Source organism: Tympanuchus pallidicinctus, unplaced genomic scaffold (genome assembly GCF_026119805.1).
Source record: "Tympanuchus pallidicinctus isolate F22 unplaced genomic scaffold, pur_lepc_1.0 scaffold4, whole genome shotgun sequence".
Taxonomy (NCBI): domain Eukaryota; kingdom Metazoa; phylum Chordata; class Aves; order Galliformes; family Phasianidae; genus Tympanuchus; species Tympanuchus pallidicinctus.
Window position 1 is genome coordinate 21949996 of NW_026294758.1, and position 22159 is coordinate 21972154.

A 22159-nucleotide genomic window follows, 5' to 3' on the forward strand; every position below is an offset into this window, starting at 1 on the left:
GAAACATGTTTCCTGAACACTTGATTTAAGAGAAAATTGTTTGTAGATAAAGCATCTGATACACATTTTTGCAGAGTTTTCATTTCTTTCCCTACTGTCACCATGGAGTCTCTGTGGAGTTGCCTCTACAGTGGCAGAGTTAAACATTAGAGTGACAGTGATATTAATATTTTCAATTATAGACAAAGGATTCCTTTTCAGGCATACTATAATATACTTATCTGAGTTAACCAACAGGAAAATGAACCGGTAAGTTCTTCTGTCAGTCAAAATGGTTGTACAGCTGGAGCATATTTCAGTGTTCATTCTACTGCAGATATACTGCCAATACAGCTTGTTAACTCGTTTTGCAAAATGAAACATAAACCCAAACAGGCATATTAGGAAGACAAATAAAGAAAAGAGGAAAGAGATAAAGAGATAAAAACCACTTTGACACACAGAGGCTTACAAAGGGTGACTGAGAGTTGCATTGTATAATGATGCACCCATTATTAAATAAAATTAGAATTAAGAGGCTGAATCTTACCCACACAAGATGTGCTGCTGATGTCAGTTGTATAGCCAACTTTGCAAAAGCAGCGGAATGAGCCCATAGTGTTGATACATTGTCCATGTCTACAAAGGTTTGGCATGACTTTACATTCATCAATATCTGTAAAGAAAATACTAAATATGTAATCTTTTAAAAGATAAGTATTAGCTTTGAATTTGACACCTGCAGTTCACTCTTTCTTCTGAATAAAAAATACGAAGAAAAAAGAGCAGCTTTACACCAATGGCCTTCTCAGCATTGGTTAGGCTGCAAATGGAGTACCGTGTCTTGTCTGTCCCCCTCCCCCACAGGACAGACGTGGATATACTGGAAATAGTTCAGAGGAGATGACAAAGTGACTAGCACACTTATCCTATGAAGAAAGCCTGAGAGAGCTGGGATGTCCAGTCCAGAGAAGAGGAGGCACATGGGAGACCTTATAAATGTCTGTAAGCACCTGAAGGGAGGGTGCAAAGAGGATGAAGCCAGGCTCTTATTAGTGTGCCCAGTACCATGACAAGAGGCAGTGGGCACAAACAGGAGTACAGGAATTTACCTCTGAATACCAAGATGCACTTCTATGCTGTGCTTGTGACTGAGCACTGTCACAGACTGCCCAGAGAGGCTGTGGAATCTCCTCCTTGGAGATCTTCCAGAGCCACCTGAATGTGGTCCAGGACACCTTGCTCTAGGCGTCCCTGCTGGAGCACAGGTTGGGCCTGATGGACCTAGAGGTCCTTTCCAAAACTAATGGATCTGTTATTCCGCACAACGCCATGGAAATGTTGCTGGGAAACTGAAAGACATGCTCTCTTTTTCAGTTTTTCCACAGTTCCTCATCATCATGCTTCTGATGGTAACTTTACCCTTTCTTTGTCTTTCAAAATGGGCCTGAACACACAGGCAAACATCCCTGAAACTTTCACTATCATTTTCTACATCAGAATTTCCTGCTATTTCATTGCATAATCTGTTTCCAGTTTTGATCAATCAGAAAAAAAAACAAGAAATCAATTTTGTTATGAGCAGTAAGATCTTTTTTCACCACAACTTAAAAATTATGTGTAAACGTAACAGCTGTTAGAGTAACTGCTGTTGCCTTTTGCCTTATACTTAAAAATTCCCAGCATTCAAAAGCTTTGGGTCCATTTCTTGCCTTTAGTTACTGGTTGATCTTTCCTTAGATCCCAACTCTGAAAATTATGCACAGCTGTGAGTATTTCTAGTGCAGCTACTGTTTAAAGATGTTTTTAATTTCTGGTCATGCAACAGCATTTGAAAAATCAAACTCTTGTTTCAGAGGAAATTCTTCGAAGCAGCTTCAAAGGGGATAATGCATTTTCTTAAGAATGTGAGTGAATTCCTTTTCCATTTTCTACCTCCTTTCATCTCTGCAAATACCTCTTCCATCTGTAGTATATCCTGGTCCATGTGGACAGAGTTTCTTGTATTGGGTGGTTCCAGGAAGTGGGCAGAGCTCACACTGGTTACCCCAGCCCCGGCCTCCATCACAGCAGCACTCAGATTTGGTGACAAGATTCCGGCTGCTTGATGCCATCTGACACATTGTCTGTAGAACTTCAGCAAAACAAAAGCCTTGGCGGTTATCTGTAAGGAAAAAATGGAAATATCAAGAAAGGGTAGGAGCTAAACATCTGAGCCATTAAGCATCTGATGTATTATTCTGGCTCTCTGTCAACTCACGCAAGCAGTAAATTAGCAACAACTCTGTGAAGTCTGCTCTGAGTTAGCCTTTCAAAAACTTGACATGTCTTCTGAACATCTGTTGTGATTCCAAGTTTATATCCTAGGTTCAGTACCTGTATGACTTGGTATGAGTTGTACTTCTAGGAAGGATATGGCCTGAGGCATACCTGGCAAGCTTGCCTGATGCTAAAATAAGCTGGAAACCAAACTGAGCTCCCACTTAAGCTACCTATGTTTGGCTTGTATTTAATAGATTTTCTCAGAATTGGGGTTCTTGGGGTTGGGTTATTGTTTTGTTCTGTCTTATTGGCCATGGATCATCTGTAGCTTGATACGATTTACATGACAAAATTCTTAGCACTTCCACACAATTCAGTCGTCTTTTTAATGGCACTACCAGCTTGAAGGCTGGGAAAACAGATTTATATAACCATACGTTTTATTGCCTCCTCTTAATCAATTTTCCTTTATTTTTTAAAGTTCTGATTAGTAGCTGTCTATCACGAAAGATGAGTAAAACTACACAGTCATTCCCTCCTTTGCATTTGTTTCAAACAGGCATCTAAAGAGAGTTCCCAGCTCCCAGCTATCATGGAAATTCTAAATTTTGCAGTAACAATACTTCTGAATAGGTTATGTCCCTTGTTTAATATGTTAATTAAAATGGAAATACTGTCAACTACAGTCTGATGCTTATGTTTCTAAAGGAAAGATGATTTCTGGTCTTAACGCTTAAACTCTTCCATACCCCTCTGAAACTGCGTATGTCTGAACACCACGCCGACCTTCTCATTTACAAATAATCTGTAGATTTTATACATGAATTAGGTGAAATGTGATCTTTGCCTTTAAATGAAAGTTGCTTTCGGCTCATAAGATAAAGCTGTCCTCGTGGAAAACGCTGCTTGTGTGAGATACTGCGTTTGCTGTGGGGATTTGCAGTACTCAGCAGATTTCTGCTACCGTAGATAGGTATTTTGTGTAGAACTTTAAGTCCTGTGTACCTTAAAATCCTATAATGCTTTGTTTCTGATTTCAGATTGAATATATTTTAATGTGAGCAGAATATACTTTAAATAGTATACACTAAGATTCAATGTTTGTGCTTTAATTCTGAAGATATAGTTTGCTTCTGTCAGACTCGTCTTTCAGTCATGTCTCATGTGGACAGCATTAAAGAAAAAACAGTAATAAGCAAACTAACCCAAAGCACAGCTTTCAAAAAATAATGCATGTATATATGTATATATACATTAAAAATATAAGAAACCAATAATGAAAGCAGGACATTTCCTTGCCAGTAATGACTGGCTGGAGTTAACAGCCTGCAGCAGCCTTTTTCCATCTGGTCCTAATCCTTAGGAAATACCCTGTACTTCAAATATTATTGCTTTGCCATGAAGTCAGCATGCTACTAATGGCAACTTACAGACAGCTGGTTATTCAGCATATACATAGTATATATAGAATACCTCAGTATTCTGATTGAATCTAAGTATTTTAATGCAAGTGTCCTTTATGTACTCCTACATATTCCCGCAGTTTCACATGCTGGTTTTGTAGAACACTTACTTGAACACTGGTCATGAAAATCTTAATATTCTGCAGTTCTGTTTGATTTTTAAAAACACAATAAGAAATTTTATGGTGCAAATGACAAGTCTGAGCATACTGATAAAGAATAAGGTTGATGAATATTAAATCTTTCATTGGTATTTAATGTGCAGGCATGTCTCCATAACTTCTAAATATATTCTGCTATTTTTTGTGATGCTCATATTTTTTATTCATTTTCATGGTCTCCATTAACAATACAGAATATTCTAGCTGAAATACTGTGGTGATTAAAATAATGTTCTGATCATGGAAACACTTCAGTTTGCTATGCATTGCAGTTCGTAATCTAAGGTAACTAAATTCTGCTTCTTTAAAAGTAAGTAATTTGTCTGGATAGTAGCATGTTTATGCAATTTGGAATTTAGATGTAAGGCCCCTGATAGCTCGATTCAGCCCACATTCTCAAGATGCTCTCCATCCATTATTTAATATTTTATCACTGAATTTGATTTCACTGCTTTAATTAATTAGAAACATTACTTAATTTATTCACATAAGAGCAGCAGCTGTACTCAGAAACTTAATTTAAACTCCACACCCTTAACTGCTTTGATACTCTTTGATATAAGGTGGAATGTATACTTATGGCACTTACCAAGGCACTCGATGCCTGACGGGCTTGACAGGAATCCTTCATTACATTCACATCGGTAGCTCCCAATAACATTCATGCAGCGACCGTTCTCACAGATACCTGGCTTGGTACGGCATTCATTTTCGTCTTTACAAAAATACCAAATGCAAGTTCTTGTTACAAAAACACAGATCTGTAGATTGCATTCAGCATTTTGCATAATGTTTGCAAAAGAGGAAAAATCAACAACCGATCAAGCAGAAGACGGACCTTTGTTATTCCATGCCTTGTGTTCTGCATCTAGGATGAAGGCTCTACTCCTCCTATACTCTCTGCATGCATAGTAAACATACATTTTGAACTACGGTAGTATCCACATCTCTTGCTCTTTGTGGCTTTTATATATGTATGAAACCTAACAGTTACATGAAAATTTCATAGTTCTAATTCTTTAAGGAACTGCCACATTATTTATAGACAGTATTAGTGTTGAAGGAAATGTAACGTTTTATTTACAATAATTTTCCTTCTTACTTACCAGATAAGGTCACTTTCATCTGGCTATGTAATACTTTAACAAGTGTCTGAAAACCTTCCTGACATTGCTGGACAACTAAAGAAACAAAAACAGATTTTTTCCTCCAGAACACTTTTTAGTCCGTTAAGATTACTTTCAGATAAGCTCAAGTCTTGAAAATACAAAGTAAGATTGAGATGTTGGATACTAACAGATATCTTAAGCGTACTTTATGAACTATTACTTTCAAGTTCATTAAACATGCATACAGAGAATTGTTTACTTGCAGGAATTGCACCAGATGTCTTTCTTTTCTAAGCTTTACCTGTACAGCCTTCTCCATCAGGTCTCCTGGTCATTCCAGGAGGACAAATGCACATGAAGGTACCAATCAAATTTTTGCACATCATGCCTCTAGACTCACAGTCATGGAGACCTTCAGCACATTCATCCAGATCTGTAAAAATACATATACTTTGTGTTTGAACATCTTTGCAGTAGCTTCAGTTACTGAAAATAACAAGCATTTTCACAAGAAAAAGGACATCTACACTTCCCTAGCAAGCACTAAAAAAACCTGAAAGCTATGCTTAAGTGCAGTTATAATCTTTCTGAGTTGGTAAAAGATGAACATCATCTTGATGTTCTTGCCTTTACAGCCCACAGCAAGAATACACGAAGCACTAGATACTGGTCTTACGCAAATTTTGTCTTATCTAAGTTTTTAAAGAGAAAATAATCATTGCTGTTTGCTGCATTTCTCTGAGAGAATGAATGTAAGATGCACAGAAATATCTGGAATACTTTTCTGGTGACACAAGGTGATGGAAGGTGGGGAGAAGTTTACATTTCAGTCATTACCTTTGCACATCTTTTGGTCTTCTCTCAGTTCATAGCCAACTGGACAGGTGCATTCATAGAACCCATAAGTATTGATACATCGAAAAGCACACAGCAAGGGGTTCTGAGCACACTCATTTATATCTGAACAGAAAGAAATAAAAACATCATTTTCCCTGAAGTTTTAAAACAATCAATTGGAAATTTTTATACTTTACTCCTATTGTCACCTAAAACTATTAAAAATGTAATATAATTTTTAAAACAGAAAATTGTGGATGTCTGGTTTTGAGTAAACAGAGGAATGTGAATGAAGCTCTGTATAAAAACAATGACACCATTAATATGGAGTTACTTAGAATGAGTTGTATTCTCATTAAATGAAATTTAATGACAAGAAATGTCAGCTTTTTTTCAACTTTAAGAATATGAATTCTTGCTTTGGAAAGCAAATTAATTGATTCATAAATGATTCATGAAAAAAATAAAATAATATTTTTAAAAAGGATCCTGTTAAGGATCTGATGAAAACAGAATTCCACACTATGAAAAATAAGAGGTATTTATTCAAATTAACAGAGTATTGGCCCAAAACAGATGAAAGAAAATACTTTTCTAAGTTATGAGAGAGGTGAACTTCTGTATCTTGCTGCCACAGGAGGCTATGGATGCAGAGGTTACCAGCAGGTTCAAGACTGTGCTTCACAGACTCTTGGATAACAAATGCATAAATGGATAATGATTCCCCCACTCTGCAGGGAAACGCTCTCCTGTATAAACCATATTTTCCCTAGATCCATAATTATTGAGAGGAATGAGCTGCTGAAAGTTGTTAGTCATGCTTGTACACTGTTCTGAATTAGCACTATAGAGCACCACTGAGGGGTGAAAAAAAGGACTAGATGGACCAGTGGTCTGATTTCAGTTTATTGGATTCAATACAATTCACTTGTTATTATGATTGTGATGAGTGGCTCAGCTTATAGCTAAGCTGCCTCACTTACAAAAACGCTCTCCAAATTGATGCATTTTTGCACTGGTTTGCTCTATTTTTTCTGAGGTTATTTCGGGGACCCAACAATTATCATTTATTTTTATTTTTTTACCCATCTCCATCAAACAGCTTAGTAACAAAACAAAGACTAACATAACATTCAATATCAGAAGCCCCGTGACAAACCAGAAGTGCTGATTAAATCAATTTATTATTTTCCCAATGAAATATTTGAAGCAGAGAAACTTTCTTCCTCCTGCTTTTTACTCAACAGAATGTCTAGTAACGCAATTTGATGTGCAGAAATCAAAGGAAAAATGTAGAAGACAAATTACCTTCACAATTCATCATTGGGCCTGGCTCAAATCCTTCATGACAGTTGCATTCAAAACTGCCAATCACATTAGTGCATGTACCATTTCCACACGGGTTGCCAATTGAACATTCATCAGTATCTGTACATAACAAATGAGTAAATGTAAGCTGAAGAGAACTGGGACACATTTTTAACTGTGTTTTAAATTAAAATGCTATAATTCTAGCACTTATGAAGCAGGGACACACCGATACAATGTACTCCAGTGAAATCTAAGTTGTATCCCATTGGGCACTCGCAGCGGAAGGATCCATCAGTGTTGATGCAGTGACCATTTGAGCAAATCCCTGGGCTTTCAAGGCATTCATTAACATCTAAAAAGCAGGAAAATATTAGCAACCACTTATTAGCTTCTTTATCAAGTCTTAATAAAACATTTTTAAAACACAAAATGCCCCATTCTGTTTGTCTTTCTCCACATCATTTCAAAGGTAATCTACCTCATACTGTTCCATATGTATTAAAAGTTAGCCTCCTGTCACTTGTGGACCATGGGGAATAAGCCATCACATAACGCAAAACTCAAGTCTAGCTTTGAGTATAAAGATACATATTTTTTTCAATTAAGAGGGAAATAATATCTACCTTCACGTGTATCATCAATTCCAGGAATAGTTCCATGACCATATGGGCAGAGGTCCTGAAAAGCAACTGTGGAGGTACATATTTTTAAATAGAGAGCAACTGAGAAAGAGAACCATGATAAATGGCTAAATGTATCTAAAATCAGACATCTCTACCATACTTTTCAGAACACAATTATCACAGGTCTCATACTATATTTGCCAGATGCAAAAGCGACACCATCTCTAAGGCAGGATAGCAGTGCTGGAACATGCTGAGCTTCCAAGTGCACATGATGTATTTTCCTTTCTCCAGTTAAATTGGGAGAAAAAAAAATAACTGAAAGTGTTGATTACTTCAGGGATCCTCAGCACTGCCCAATTTTACTCACTCACTTTCATGAAGCAGATTAGGACATCAGGACATATCTAAAATCTGTGATTCTGTACAATTGAAGGCTCCTAGTTCACTTCTCATTTGAGCCAAAACAGTAACTGAGGTGTTTTTCTTTAGTTTCTTCTATTTGATTTTTTTGCTTTAGTTTACCTCATAATTATTACACTAAAGGCAATAAGAGAGAGTGATAAACACATCTCTGTTTCGAATGATCAAAAAGATACAAAGCAAACATATTTCTTTTCTCCCACCTAAAAATCTTCACTTGAATCCTGAAGGTGTTACCTTCTTCCTCCTTTGGGCAAAGCTCACAAGGATCACCCCATCCTTCTCCTGGCATTTTACTGCAGCAACACTTCGCCTTCGTGGTGTTGAAAGCCTTTGGGACAGAGCACTTCCCATTCTCAAAATTAGTGAAACAGAAGCTCTGCCGGGTATCTAAAAAAAAGAAAATACTGTTTTGTGTAGCTGGAAGCTCTTAACTGGTTAAAAAATGCAAATCTAGCTCAAGAAGGAACCATGTTAAGATTGTATTTTCCTATGGTTTCGAAAGCACTTTCCAGCACTCATAATGACATAGTTTGGGAGGGGCCTCCAGAGGTCCCCTTTCACCTTTTTCACACAGTACTTGTTACCTGTTACACTGCTTAATCCTCAAACTTACCAAAACATCTCCGTCCATTATCAGACAGGACAAAACCTGTAGGACAAATGCACTGGAAGCCTCCTGGAGTGTTTGTACAAGAGCCAAAGAGACAGATGTTGGGATCCTCATTGCACTCATTAATATCTGCAAATTTTATGAGAAAACATTGATAGTAATCCTATAAGCCATGAATTCATTTTAAAAAATTATTTATTCATTAACTTCAGCCAGAGGCATTCATTAAATAAAGCATCCAAGAGATAAAGCAGCCTGAAGGTCCGGCTCATTCTTTCGAATTAGAGTATTTCACTGGCATTCCCTTTCCTCTGCAAATATTAGTTTTCTGCCATATTTACACCATAAACTTCAAATAAATACTGAAACAGAGGAGGAGATACAGTTATACGAAAAATATTTTCCAATCAACATAGAACATCTGAACACGAATTTTTAGAAATTCTCTGTGTTGGGGATTTTTTGTAATAAAAGGCAAATTAACTGACTGACTCTTGAACTGAAACTATAGACAGAGGGAGAACTGTAAAACACATATTTATATTTACCAGTTGTTTTTTTTTTTAAATTCTGCTTAATTTTATAACTTCGAAAATATAGTTAAGGCTACCTAAACATTTCTTTTTTTTAAATAACTGATTTTGCATTTAAATCACAAAAAAGCAAAGTAAAGGAGTATTTAATATAAATACAAAATATCTGTAAAATTGCACAGCTGAAATAGTAGATGATACTGATAGATGAAGAGTAAGAAAAGTAATAGTTTAACATACCTTAATTTTTCATATTTATTATTTTAAACCAGATTTTAGTTTATTCTTTTCTGCAAATGCTGGCAGAAGAAATAAGCCTCTTTAGTGATTTCTAAAGGTAATTATAAGGTAACAGATTCTGAAGTGCATTTTAAAATTTGTCAATGCTATACCTGCAGAACAACTCCTCTTGAGTCTTACACTAATAGACACTAAAGAAACATCAGAGACCTGTGGCTGTACATCTGTACATCCACACCAATCTTAAAAGTGTAAGCAGAAATAGGTATTCTCCATGAAAGTATGTTTCTATTGATGCTGAGTCACACATCTTAGTGTCATTTTTCCTGATGCCAGTTAGACTCTACACTACAATAAATTTGACAAAACTGGTCTATATTTATCAGATAAGGCAAAAATGGATAAACACTTCTTTGCATAGAAAAAGATAAGTGGAATGTGGGGAGAATACAAGCAGAGACAGGTCCTCTTGAAGTTATGCCTGAAAACTGTCCCCTACGCTCCCCAGTCAGAAGTTACTACTACATACTGCACAAGAATAAACCACTGTAGCATAAAGTGGCATGTGACCAGACTCCACATTTCCTTTCCAATGACAGACTCCTCCTATGTGAAGTGTTTTGAGTTAGCTCAGATACACTGCAGAACAAATAAGTACTTGGCAGCCACCGATTTTGTAAAAAAATATCAAAATTTTTGTCAGGATATTCAAATGGTCACAAACAGTGATATTCCAGAAAAACCAAAAGCTTTCATTTTAAATTAATGATTTTTACAACCACAGGTGATTTGAATTTATCTTTAACACAACTGCTAATGTGGGAACAGCAGCTAACAAAAGAAACCATAAAGTTGGCAGGAAAACTAAGCATTATGGTACGATACAATAGAATGAGAAAGCTCTGGGATTTAGAAAATATATCTTCTTGTACATAACAAAAATTCAACAAAGTTCCTTTGTTCAGTCTTTGTTCCTGCACTCACAATATTAGGTTAATATAAGACTAATTATTAAGTTTTTTCTTCATTTCATACAAGCTTCTTGTTTATAATTGGGACTTACTTCAATGAGTGTGTTAGGGGATGTCACACCAGCTAACCTCAGTAATTTAAGCTGACAATTGGTCAGCTTATGTAGCCACAGTAGAGAGACAGCAACTAATACTTGTCCACTGGCCATTCAGGAACCAAAGGCTCCTGAATTCGCTCCTGAATATCACCTGCATGCACCCTTCTTGCAAGTGCCTCACATAGTATATTTAAATGGTAAATTCATTCACAGCAGTTCTGATAAAAAAAACCTGAGTTATAACTTGAATTTCTTCCTCATCCTCATAAACCAAATCTTAATTCACCATTAATTCATTTGGAAGCAAAATTACAACTTGCCTTACCAATACAACTTTCACTCTTCACTTCATATCCTGGTGGACAGATGCATCTGAATGATCCTTCCAAATTTTGACAGGTACCAGGGGAACATGAACCAGGCAGTGCCACACACTCGTTAGTATCTTAAGAGAGCAGATGGCATCAGGAAAGACTTAGGATCATGTGATTCTTATGACATTGTTCTTGCATTACAAAACAGTGTCATTCATTAAAAAGATGGCAGGGTATTTTTCTCATTTTCTTCTTTTTAGGCATTTAAATTTACAAAGATCAATTATTCAAAAAATCAGTTATTTCTATTGAGTTATACTGAAGTCTTGAAGTACATACATACTTCACACTGAAGTTATTTTTTTCATTCTTAAATATTCAGTTTTATTTTTTCATCTCAGCAGTACTGTAACATCTCATTATGGTAATATACATACCAATGCAATTCTTGCCATCTACAGTAAGTTCATATCCTTCATTACATAAACATTTGAAGGAACCAATTTCATTGAAACACCGGCCATTTCTGCACACCTGACCAAAGAAGGAACTGCACTCATCAATATCTGTAAGAAACAAAGCAAAACCCCAAAGCAAGAGTTGATCTCTCATTGAAATATATAAGCAGGTGCAGTGTATACAGTATGCTGTAAACAAACTAAAGTAGCAATACATCTGTGTATTTCCATGGAAAAGGCAAATACTGCAGCAACAAAAGAACAGTTGACAAATGGAAAATAACTCTCACTCAAGTGCTTTAAGATATATGTGCTATTTTTTTTTTTGGTAGGGAATTATACTTTTTAAATTTGCAGCATTACCTCAGCTACTGCATTTGGAGACAGTTAATTACTGCCAAGTGACTGTATTATACTAACTCCAGACATAGAAAAGGTTACATGGGGTGTTCTGGACTTTCTCTGGATTTCACATGCGCTCAAGTAGATACGCAAACTGAAAGAAACACTTTATAATACAGTAATGTATTACAGATGAGTATTACAGATGAAAAAGTGTAAGAAGAAAGGAAAATCAAGTAGATTGGGTTAATATCATGCTGGAAGAACAATTTATACCTCACTATGGTAAAATATTTTAATTTGAATGATGAAGACTTACATCAGTTTTACTAAAGAGGTTTCTAGTTGTCTTCAAAAATGTAGAGTAACAGCTCCTGAACAAGATGTACCCTCTGCTTCAGCCAGTAAAGTTGTGCCTGGTTCCTAGCTTATTCCACAGTGCATTTCTTGCATGTTACAGTTTCACAACTGCAAATATGTTTGGAGTATTACAGTGCAGTGGGCTTAAATTGCTTATGAATGACTGTGATAGCTTGGAAGAAAGCCCCAGGTCTCTCCAAACTGTCAAGAAACATGCTCACAAGAGCCAAGTCACAGAGTCAGCTCGACTCCTTAGCCTCCTTGAAGGCATATTCTGGCAGAGAGGCACTGGATGGTCCTGGCAGTATCCTGGTAGCTTTTACTGCCACTGCAAAGAACCTCTTTGGAACAAATACCATTGCAGTCTCTTCCTTCTAGAACAATTTTTGAATTTTCTCTTTTCTGGACAAACAAAGGATTTAAAATATTTTCAAGATGTTTTAGTTCTCTCCTGAACCACAAAGGAACCAGCAGACTTTGTTTTGTCTTTCTTCTGTAGCAGAAAGGAATGTGGTAGCTTGCTTTTTGGCTTTGCACAAGTACAATCTCCTGAGACTTAAAAAGTCTATTCTTTAGCTGAGAAAGCCTATTCTCTATCACAAGTATTAAAATCGTCCAAAACCATCAATATCCTTTTGTTGGCCACTATTAAGGAATAGGAAACAGAAGTATCACTGTATATAAGCAGAGTTCACCTCAGGAGAGCAGGAGATTTAGAAGACTAGTTATACTGTCTTTCTTACTGCTGATCTCTTTTTTTCCTTCACGCTGTGCAAAAATTTCAAATAATATGGCAAAATAAAGAAATTATTTTATATTCTTGAGGTAATGCTGGTGTTGTGATACTACTCATACTTACTGTGAGTGGTTCTTATAGTCTTTGCCAGTAGCAAAAGATGTGTGCTACAATTGCCCAATTAATCTTTTTGAGGGCTGTCTTAAAATGCCAGTGAACGGTAAGGCTGCCCCAGCGGTCCAGAGTTTCAGGGTTTACATTATCTCAGGCTGCCTATGTACTTTGAATGTTCAAAAATAATAATAATTACTAACTATTCCTGGATTCAATTAACTTCCTTAGCAGTCCAAAACATCTTAACATCTTTGAATTTTAATTATACAACCTCCTTCACTTATTAAGCCAGCAACAATGAAATCAAAGTTTGGATTATATCACCTACCCATACAATCATTATTATGAGTTAATTCAAATCCTGGATAACACAGACAGTTATATGATCCAACAGTGTTTTTACATGTTCCATTTCCACATGGATGGCGTTCACATTCATCAACATCTGCAAAGAGAAACAAAAGTGTATGCTGGAATTTATTTTCCCCAAGTATTTGTTAGTGTGATACATGTGCACACAGTGACAGCATTCTAAGCGTCAGTCTCTCCCTTCATCTCTTCTATGTTTTATTTATACTACTGATTTTTACAGCACGGCGTGTAAGTTCTTACAGTCCTTATGCAGGACAGTAAGTACAGTGCATATGACACTTATTTTTCACTTGTATTCTAAAACATACTCCTACCTGGAAAGATAGTGCATATGTGCATAAGTGCATTTATGTTTTTATTTTCCCTAGTAATAATTTTTCATTTCTTAATGCATGTTACTTATATGAATTCAATACAAAGGATAGAGCATCTCAGCCTTTGGACAGTCTGAAATGAATATACACATTTTACTTTTATGCACATGAAAATCTGCTGAAAGTGCTCCATATTGGAGTTATGTAATTGCTCACAATGTAGTTTGTATAAGCAAATTTATGATGCCATAGTGCACCCAGAATTATAAATTTTGCCTAATAAGTCTTGGATACATCTACTTTTTAGGGCACATTCAGTACTTTCTACCTTATGTTCAAGTTGTACTTGGAGTCTCATGAGGATCAGAATGACACTTAGGTCTTAATGTCTTAGATCTTTTTGACTTTCTGAAACATTTTTATTTATTCACATATATAAATTTTCCTGTGGGATAGTTTCCATAACCTCTAAACTCTTATCACATCACCTATAAACTTTTCTTTCAAGATGTTATGTATTTTAGTGAAAATGGGGTTAACACACTCTTCAGTAACATGTAGCTATCTCTGAGAATACTGTGATTTGTTCTCCAACTGACATATTTAATGGCAACTTCATGTGCTTTATTCATAATATTCAAAACCATATGAACAGTCTTTTCTAATGCCAACGTATTCTTCTTATACAGTTAAAATACATAAATCTAGATTCACTCCCTTCTGTCGTCCCCCTGTATTTAAACCACAAAAACATTTTCTTTACATACCCATGCACATAGTCTGGTCTTGAGATGCCTTAAAACCATTGTGACATATGCACTGGTAACTTCCCTGCATGTCCACACATAAACCATGACTGCAAACATTAGGAATTTCCAGACATTCATTGCGATCTATAACAAAAATATAAAACAGATGGCACACATTATTGACTTTTATTATTCATTCATTTTACACAAATATGCTCTTACAATCTGTCGTTATAATTAAAACCAGATTCAAAATTATTCATAACTAAACCTGAATCATAACAAAAATTAATTTTATAAGAACTTCTTGCCTATACACCTCAAGGTCAAAACTACTGTTACTATTTGGTTGATACCTCAAGAATGTTTGAAAAATTTACTCTGTCTTTTCTTTCCTTGTACAGAGAAACAGAGCTATAAAATAAAAACTGTTACATAAAACAACATTAGAATATGCAAGGCAACAGAAAATAAATGTTGCTTTTATCCTTCTAGAGAATCAAGTACAGACCTTGGATTGGGTACAAACAGATTCAGACCAGAAAAATCAACTGATTTCTTACCAACACAGGCACCATTGGGTGAAAGTTTAAAACCAGCAGCACATTCACAACGGTAACTACCAGGACTGTTGATACAGTCTGCGTTCCTCTGACAGAGATTGTCTCCATTACTGCACTCATCAATATCTGAAATACCAAGAGACAAAGTCAAAAACCACAAGACATTCATTTCCGTCTTAGTATTTGGATTGCATTGTCAGTCACATGCAAGACTGATCTCGGTAGGCTGTCCTCAACCAAGTATGAAAATGCTAAATTCCAACTTCTCATGCCATAAATGCAAATCAAAGGCAAAATCAATAGCATTTCATCAACAGCACTCTTTTTGGATAAAAGAAAATCTTACGAAACCAACTCCGTACACACAGAAGCAGCCACGCAATTTTAAAGGGATACATAAATCAATTAATTCTCTGTATTAAGTTCCTCTGTGCCTCTGTATATGTTAAACAAAACAATTTTTTAGGGGAAAAATAAGTAGCACATATTTTTAGCAGTTTAGGGCACAAGTTTCTTCAGCAGTAGTCCCCTGAATACCAATGATAAAAATCCTATTAACTTTAGGACACATAAAACTTCACTACTATATTTTACAAATATCTGATACTTGTTTACCTATAAAACCACAGATGAACGGATAGAAGAAGGAAATATCAAGGGAAGCTTTTCTTTGAACAAGTTTTAAGAACAAGGATCAAATTACCACCTCAAAACAGAAGTATTTCATTTACTAGCAACTTAGGCATCAGTGCATTACCTGACACAAAACAATGACAAATTAAGTGTATGTGCATATGTATTAAAGACAAACATACCACAAACACATTTATAACAGTCTTGAACCCTACAAGAAAACTCACAACTTATCAATTAGAGCTTCAAAAACTTGTAAGTTAAATTTGCTCCTTCCTTTTAAGATAAGTATGCTTATGGGGACTAGGTAGAAAATAACATCACTTCAAATCACCTTCACAGACCAAGAGCAGGTCATTGTAGCTGAATCCAGTTGGGCATTCACAACGGAAGCTGCCGATCTGATTGATGCAAACACCATTTGCACAGATCCCTGGGATTTCTTTACATTCGTCGATGTCTGAAATTCAGATGAGCTGGTCAGTTCTTGTGGCTTTACATACTGCACACGTATGCAGTATTCTCAATTTTACTGTTCTTTACACTGAGCCGAGACGTTCCTTTTAATCTACTTAAGCTATATACACAACATAAATCTAAGTATGTATTTTTCCACTATGAGAATATTTTTCCACTATGAGAAAAAATAATCTATGTGGAGTTCCATAAGTGATACAGAGAAATAAGTATGAGACAAGATTCAGAGCTATTACAAACGTGCTAATAAGTCCACCAACATTTTTGAAAGTAAACTTTTCACCTTACTAATTAAAACTCAAACCTATGGAATAGGATGGAAGGGGAGCAAAAAAAATTACTAACAAATGTAGGAATAAAAACAATAAAAAAACCCAAACCATTATAAGTTTGCTCTCACAACATGTCACCTGCAGGTCTACAAAAAGGAATAATTAATATTTTATGAAATATTAATTTCAGTACTATCTGTAAGAATTGTTGGTTAAAATAAGTTTATTCAAACTTACCAACAGCTTTTCCAGTATGAATGTCAAAAGTAAAGCCAGGAATATTGCCACATATGTTCTTGAATTCAGCTAGAGCATATGACAGAAAAACGTATTTTCAGTATTTATAGATCTCCCAATTACTTGTAGTTTTCTCAGAGCTGATATAAACCAAATACAGACAGAAGATGCCACTGCACCCTGTACAAATTAATACTGAAAATTCAAGTTGCCAGTTAACAAATGTGAATGGAGCACTAATTCATATCTGTCTTTTTGCAAATCTTTGCAGACTTTGGCATGAGAAAAAAACTGTCTGATTTGAGCAAGCAGAGCTTCAGGTTTTGTTTTAAACTCTGAACTCTGTAACTTGCCTTTTAAGGTTGGTTTCTGCTTTCTAGAAACATGCAGAGAATCTGCAGCAAGTTTCAGAACGAAGGAATAAATGTGACTTACCTGTTCTCAACCTCCTCTGACAATACTGTTGCTGTTTCTTTTTTGTAAAGATTACTGCAGCTTAGTTCCACTGAACTGACGAGCAGGATGGACACTCTACTTTGAAAAAGGTGCTTCAAAGAGCACTGGTTCTCTATGCTCATTTTATACCCACTTTCCCAGAGCATCCTGAGAATGGCAGTTGGACTGGATAACCTTTAAAGCTGCTTTCCCAAACAATTCTGTGGGAAACTCAAACTCAAATCTCAAACAATTCTATGGGAAATGCACACAAGTATGAAATCAGTAACTGCAAGGTACTGCAGGCAAGGTATATGGAGTTTAGTGGATTTCCAGCATACAGACAAAAAATCAGCTACTTGTGAACAAGTATCTCTATCTAGTTCTTATTTCTAGATACCACAGAATCTAGTAATAATTGCAGGATATAAGAAATAAACAATTATGTGTCTAAGGAAAGTATAAAGCACCTATATTGATAAGACCTTACTGGTACAACAACATTTTCAAGAATAAATATGTAACATGTTTACAATATACTAACTTTGATCCAGGCAGAAATACCAAAAATAACATGACTGTAACTGCTGTTTGCTATGTCATTTGTGAAATACTTAAGAGTACTGGTGGAAATCCATACTGAAATTCCACTTGTCTGAGAGGAGCAAAATATTTCCAGTGTGAAGACTTGAAAAACTTATTTCCATGAGGAACTTGCATTAGGTTATGTGTTTGCTAACAATAAACATCCAGCTCCTGTTTAAAATCTTGTGGGATGCTATGAACAGTCAAGTTCTCCACACAAAAAGTATCTTTCCATCCTAACCCTTTATAATCTTCATGAAAAATTCTAAGTAATGTGATAGACATTCATACCTGCAAAGACATTCATACCTGCAAAGTGTTAAGTCAAGGTAAAATTTTCTTTTAAAGAATATGGATAACAATTTTTAAATGTCCCACTTAGCTAAAATTCAAAGTGGTTCTGAAAGAATAACATCTGAAGACTTTTGTAAGTGCTCTGTCCACTGATGAGAACCCAACAGTAAGTCTGCTCTCTGACAGTTAGTGTTCAAAGAAAGTGAGCGTATGAACTTAACTCAACTCTAAACCTACAATTTAGACAAATTATTAAGGTATCTCTTCCAGTACCATAATGAAAAAAAGAAGACCCTTCTTTTTTTCCAGAGTGCTGACAGTTTATTTCTCTCCTGGCTGTTGTCTGAACTTCTTGATTCTCTACACTTTAACAGTAGCTTTTCATTAGCTTAAAATCTTACAAAGTTTAATCACTGGGGTTATAACTTGAATACAAAATATATATTAATTTCAGCAAAAATAGTTGATTGCTGCTCAGAATATGATTTGGAAAGATAATTTTTTCACATTCAAATATCCTTTGTCATTTTTGTAGGTAGCTGAGTAGGCTCCAACATCTGAACCTCAGCATTTTCTTCTGTCTTCTGTCTTCATCTGTAATGACTGTTTAATGCCTGCTGAAGTTTGTCTTGTGCTACAGAATGGAGAGTCTTAAAACTCAATGTCACAGTGCTTTGCCATCCAGCAACTTTCTGCTCTTTCATATCAATAAGTATAAGATTTAAGGTTCTTTTACAGTTCTTTTCTACACTGAGATTTATGCCACCTACTATTGTCAGTAAATCTGTGAAACATACACACTTGCTAAGACGAGGGCCTAATGTTTATTACCCTGTCCCTATGGATGATGACAACCTATTCCTGTGATAATGCCTAACATTAGTTCTGGGACAATGAAAAAACAGCTTTGAAGATCGCAAGCCTACTTTCCTATATATTTTACATCTTATTTAATGGAGTTGTTCCTATTTTTTTTCTTTTCAGTTTGCACTGTGTAGAAAAACAGCATGTAATACATCAGGACTGCAGCATAATGCTTTCATAAAAGAGTGCCAAATTAGCAATATATAAACACTCCAGAGATTTACTTTCTGCAAGCTTGCCTTTGCAACTATTTTTTAAAGACTATTTCCAAAACCCACATACTTTTCACTGTATTATTTTTCATAGGACAAAAAGATCTAACACATAATACGGAAAAAAAAACCCTCTGAAGTCAAGCACTTTCAAAATGATCCAACCATGAAAAAAGTTCTGCAAATACCTGGCTACTTTGTAGCACTGAAGCAGCTTTTTACACTTCTTTGGGTGGAAAAAGCTGCCCCAAGAATGATAAACTCATTCAGGCCTCTACAGTAATGTTATGATCAGTATAATGAGTAATCCTAAGCAATCTAATCTTTACTATCTGAAGGCATCAGAGACTGATTGTTGTTAAGCATGAATACATGAAAGAAAATACACGAAGAAAATATTTCACAAAGAAAATATTGGCATGTGAATTTCGTTTAGAGGAACAATACAATTCTCATCAGAGTAGAATAATGCTTTTAATGAGCTACTGAGCTCAGTCTAGCAAAATGGAAAAGGTCACTGTATCTTAATCCCTGTCTGTGATGTTTAGCTCTCTCTTAGATTTCAGAACAACTGATTATATCCTGTAAGTTCAGCTATTCAACCATGTACACTAGCAATCTGTGTCTGATCCCTCACACAATCTATTTTCATGGTTAGAAGAGGGTCAGCTGTGTTTCCAAACTCGGGAAAAGCACTTAAAACAGCTAACAAGGCCATGCCGAAGTACTTCAGGAAACACTTTCACCCCACATCTTCTTTCAGACTCAGTGAAATTGCTTTAGCAAAGCTTTAAAAATGGCAAACGTTTTTGAGAACCTGTCTTACCAATTTAAAAAGAGAATTCCTTCCTCAATTGAGAATATTAACTGCATGAATCCCTGTAAGTATTTGCTGCATTTTCTCATTGTGTTGTCATCATGATAATTTTATGGTAGAGAAACAAATGACTGTGGGAAAGAATTTTATGAGCTCTCTGTGATAGCAAGTATTTCCTCTCTTATTTTCATCTCCCATTCCTGACTGCTAAGAACACTCCATTTTCACTCCTCCTATTCAAGAAAGGAAAGGGAGAGGGTGTTTTTCTTTTCAGTTCTATTTTCCTCCTCTTTACTTCTTGTGCGAGAAAATCTTCCCTAAATTATATGCTATTTCCCTTACATCACCAGAATATACTATTTGGAATGGAAGGAATATATTATTTACTCTAACACCACAGATGATGCACCCACAAGAGGTATGACTTTAGCGACACTAGCTCAGCGCAAAGTTGATTAAATAGTAAAATGTATTTGTATGAAACAGTTTTTTGTTCTCCTCCCACCCCCCTATTCCCCTCAATTTAGGAAAGCTCTTTCTATAAGAATCTTTTAATGAGGTCCAGGTGCTACTGTCAGGTTTCCAAGCTGGTAATTCTCTGACCAATGATTTTTCCTTGAAAGCTGAGCTTTCAAGGGTGATTTGTTCCAGGCAAGAAACTCAATAAAGACTAACCGAAAAAGAACTGAAAACCTTATTATTTTCACCCTATTTTGCAGAATGAATTTTTTACTTCCCTTCAGCATGCCCTGCTTACTGAGCTTTTGCAACTTGACCATCTTCAGCAGATGGAATGCAAAAGCAACTAAGAGGATCGTGCTCAGACTTGAGACACAAATGAAAAATCTGGAAAGGTTAATACACTTAAGTAATGAAACACAATCTTTCTCTTCTGACAGAGATTAGAACTATCTGGATAAATGTATTCATCAACAATTCAGTTACTGAATTCTATTACCCTAAATTAATTATCCTGCAAGATTGATCAGCCAACAGACATCTTCACCCTAGTATTACTGCATGATGATTGCTTTTCCCAAAACCACGAGCAGACAGCTTTAGAGATGGGAGGTCTGTAATCACGTATTCAGAGGACTCGCTTATGCCTCATATGTCAGTCTGGTAGTCTTACTCTCACAAACATAGATTTCTGACATATAGATAAGTCTGAATGCAATTTTATGTACATGCAAGACCTGTGAAAGCCTTTTTTATTTGTTAGAAAGAAAGATCAAGGCAATCATAGTATACTCGTTTTATAGAGCCATTTTATAAAATCCTGACTCTTCATTTTCATCACAAAAATGAAGTAAATAATTAGATCTAACTATAACAATACATTTTAGTTACTCCTGATGATGATGGAAAGGTCAGACTGTATTTTCCAGGCCTTTTTACTTAGCTCCATACAGGGAGACCTAACAGTATTTTTTTCCCTTGTCCTTGACCTCAGAGGAAGCTTAGAGGGAAAAATCTGCATACTCTTCCTAAATACTTTTTCCAACCTGTGTGAATGATTGTTTCCCTCAAGCATTCATACTGTATCTTTCCACTCAATATGGAGTGATACTTCAAGAATGGAAGAAATATTAATTTCTTTTTAGCACAGCCAGACTTAATTCAGCCAGTGAGAAGTTGACAGAGTATTGTCACTGTGCTTGGGAATGGTGAAAAATGTGTTTTTTTCTGGCTAAAATATTAACTTTAGCTAATATGTGAAAGGAGCAGATGAGTAGTGATGTAAAAAAAAAAAGAGATGATTGCAGTAGGCTTTACCTGTTCCTGGAGTTGGACATGGTTCACAAGGTTTGTTCCAGGCTTTCCCAACATTGTAGGTGCAGCAGCACATCCTTTTGGTTACATTGAAGGGCAGTTCATTCTCACAGGTAGTTCCATTATAACTTCTGTAGCAAAAGCTTTTCCTCATGTCTAGATGTGAGAAAATAATCATTTACAAAGTCAACAACAAACGGACTTGACTAAATATTAATACCCCACGACCGAGAACTCTGGCTTCTGAATGCAACTCTAATACAGAGACATTTAAAAAGAATTTAACGATTGTAGTTATCTGCTTTCTTTGCATTAGATATGTCTGAAATTTGGCAGATTTTCAAGACATAGGGGTAAAAGCAATATTCCTAGGGAATCAGAAACACACTGTAGATGCCTACTGAATCCAGTTATATATCAAACTTTATTACTGGAAATGACTAGTGAAAAATATTTCTGAGTTCTATTAAAGAAGAAGACCATGAGAACACTGGCAGTCGTCTGGATCTCTTTTCAGACTATAAGACATTACATTCTGAGAGTTAAAAGTAAGAAAAAGCAATATAAAAATTCAAATTTATAAAAAACATGAATAAATGCAAGTCTATTCTTATG

At 35.7% G+C, this 22159-nt stretch overlaps 1 protein-coding gene across 2 annotated transcripts in view; it reads right to left on the minus strand.

The window, feature by feature from the left end:
• FBN2 (fibrillin 2) overlaps positions 1-22159 on the minus strand; it is a 157853-nt gene that overhangs the window by 11586 nt on the left and 124108 nt on the right. For both annotated transcript variants that reach the window (XM_052701072.1, XM_052701073.1), the window contains 18 exons: positions 21548-21700; positions 16565-16633; positions 15913-16038; positions 14946-15071; positions 14401-14526; positions 13276-13392; positions 11375-11503; positions 10949-11068; positions 8785-8910; positions 8406-8558; positions 7746-7811; positions 7349-7474; positions 7120-7239; positions 5812-5934; positions 5276-5407; positions 4455-4580; positions 1937-2143; positions 530-655 (listed from right to left, as the gene is read on the minus strand). In XM_052701072.1, coding sequence (XP_052557032.1) covers positions 530-655; positions 1937-2143; positions 4455-4580; positions 5276-5407; positions 5812-5934; positions 7120-7239; positions 7349-7474; positions 7746-7811; positions 8406-8558; positions 8785-8910; positions 10949-11068; positions 11375-11503; positions 13276-13392; positions 14401-14526; positions 14946-15071; positions 15913-16038; positions 16565-16633; positions 21548-21700 — 2271 coding nt within the window. The remainder of the gene's footprint in view (positions 1-529; positions 656-1936; positions 2144-4454; positions 4581-5275; positions 5408-5811; positions 5935-7119; positions 7240-7348; positions 7475-7745; positions 7812-8405; positions 8559-8784; positions 8911-10948; positions 11069-11374; positions 11504-13275; positions 13393-14400; positions 14527-14945; positions 15072-15912; positions 16039-16564; positions 16634-21547; positions 21701-22159) is intronic.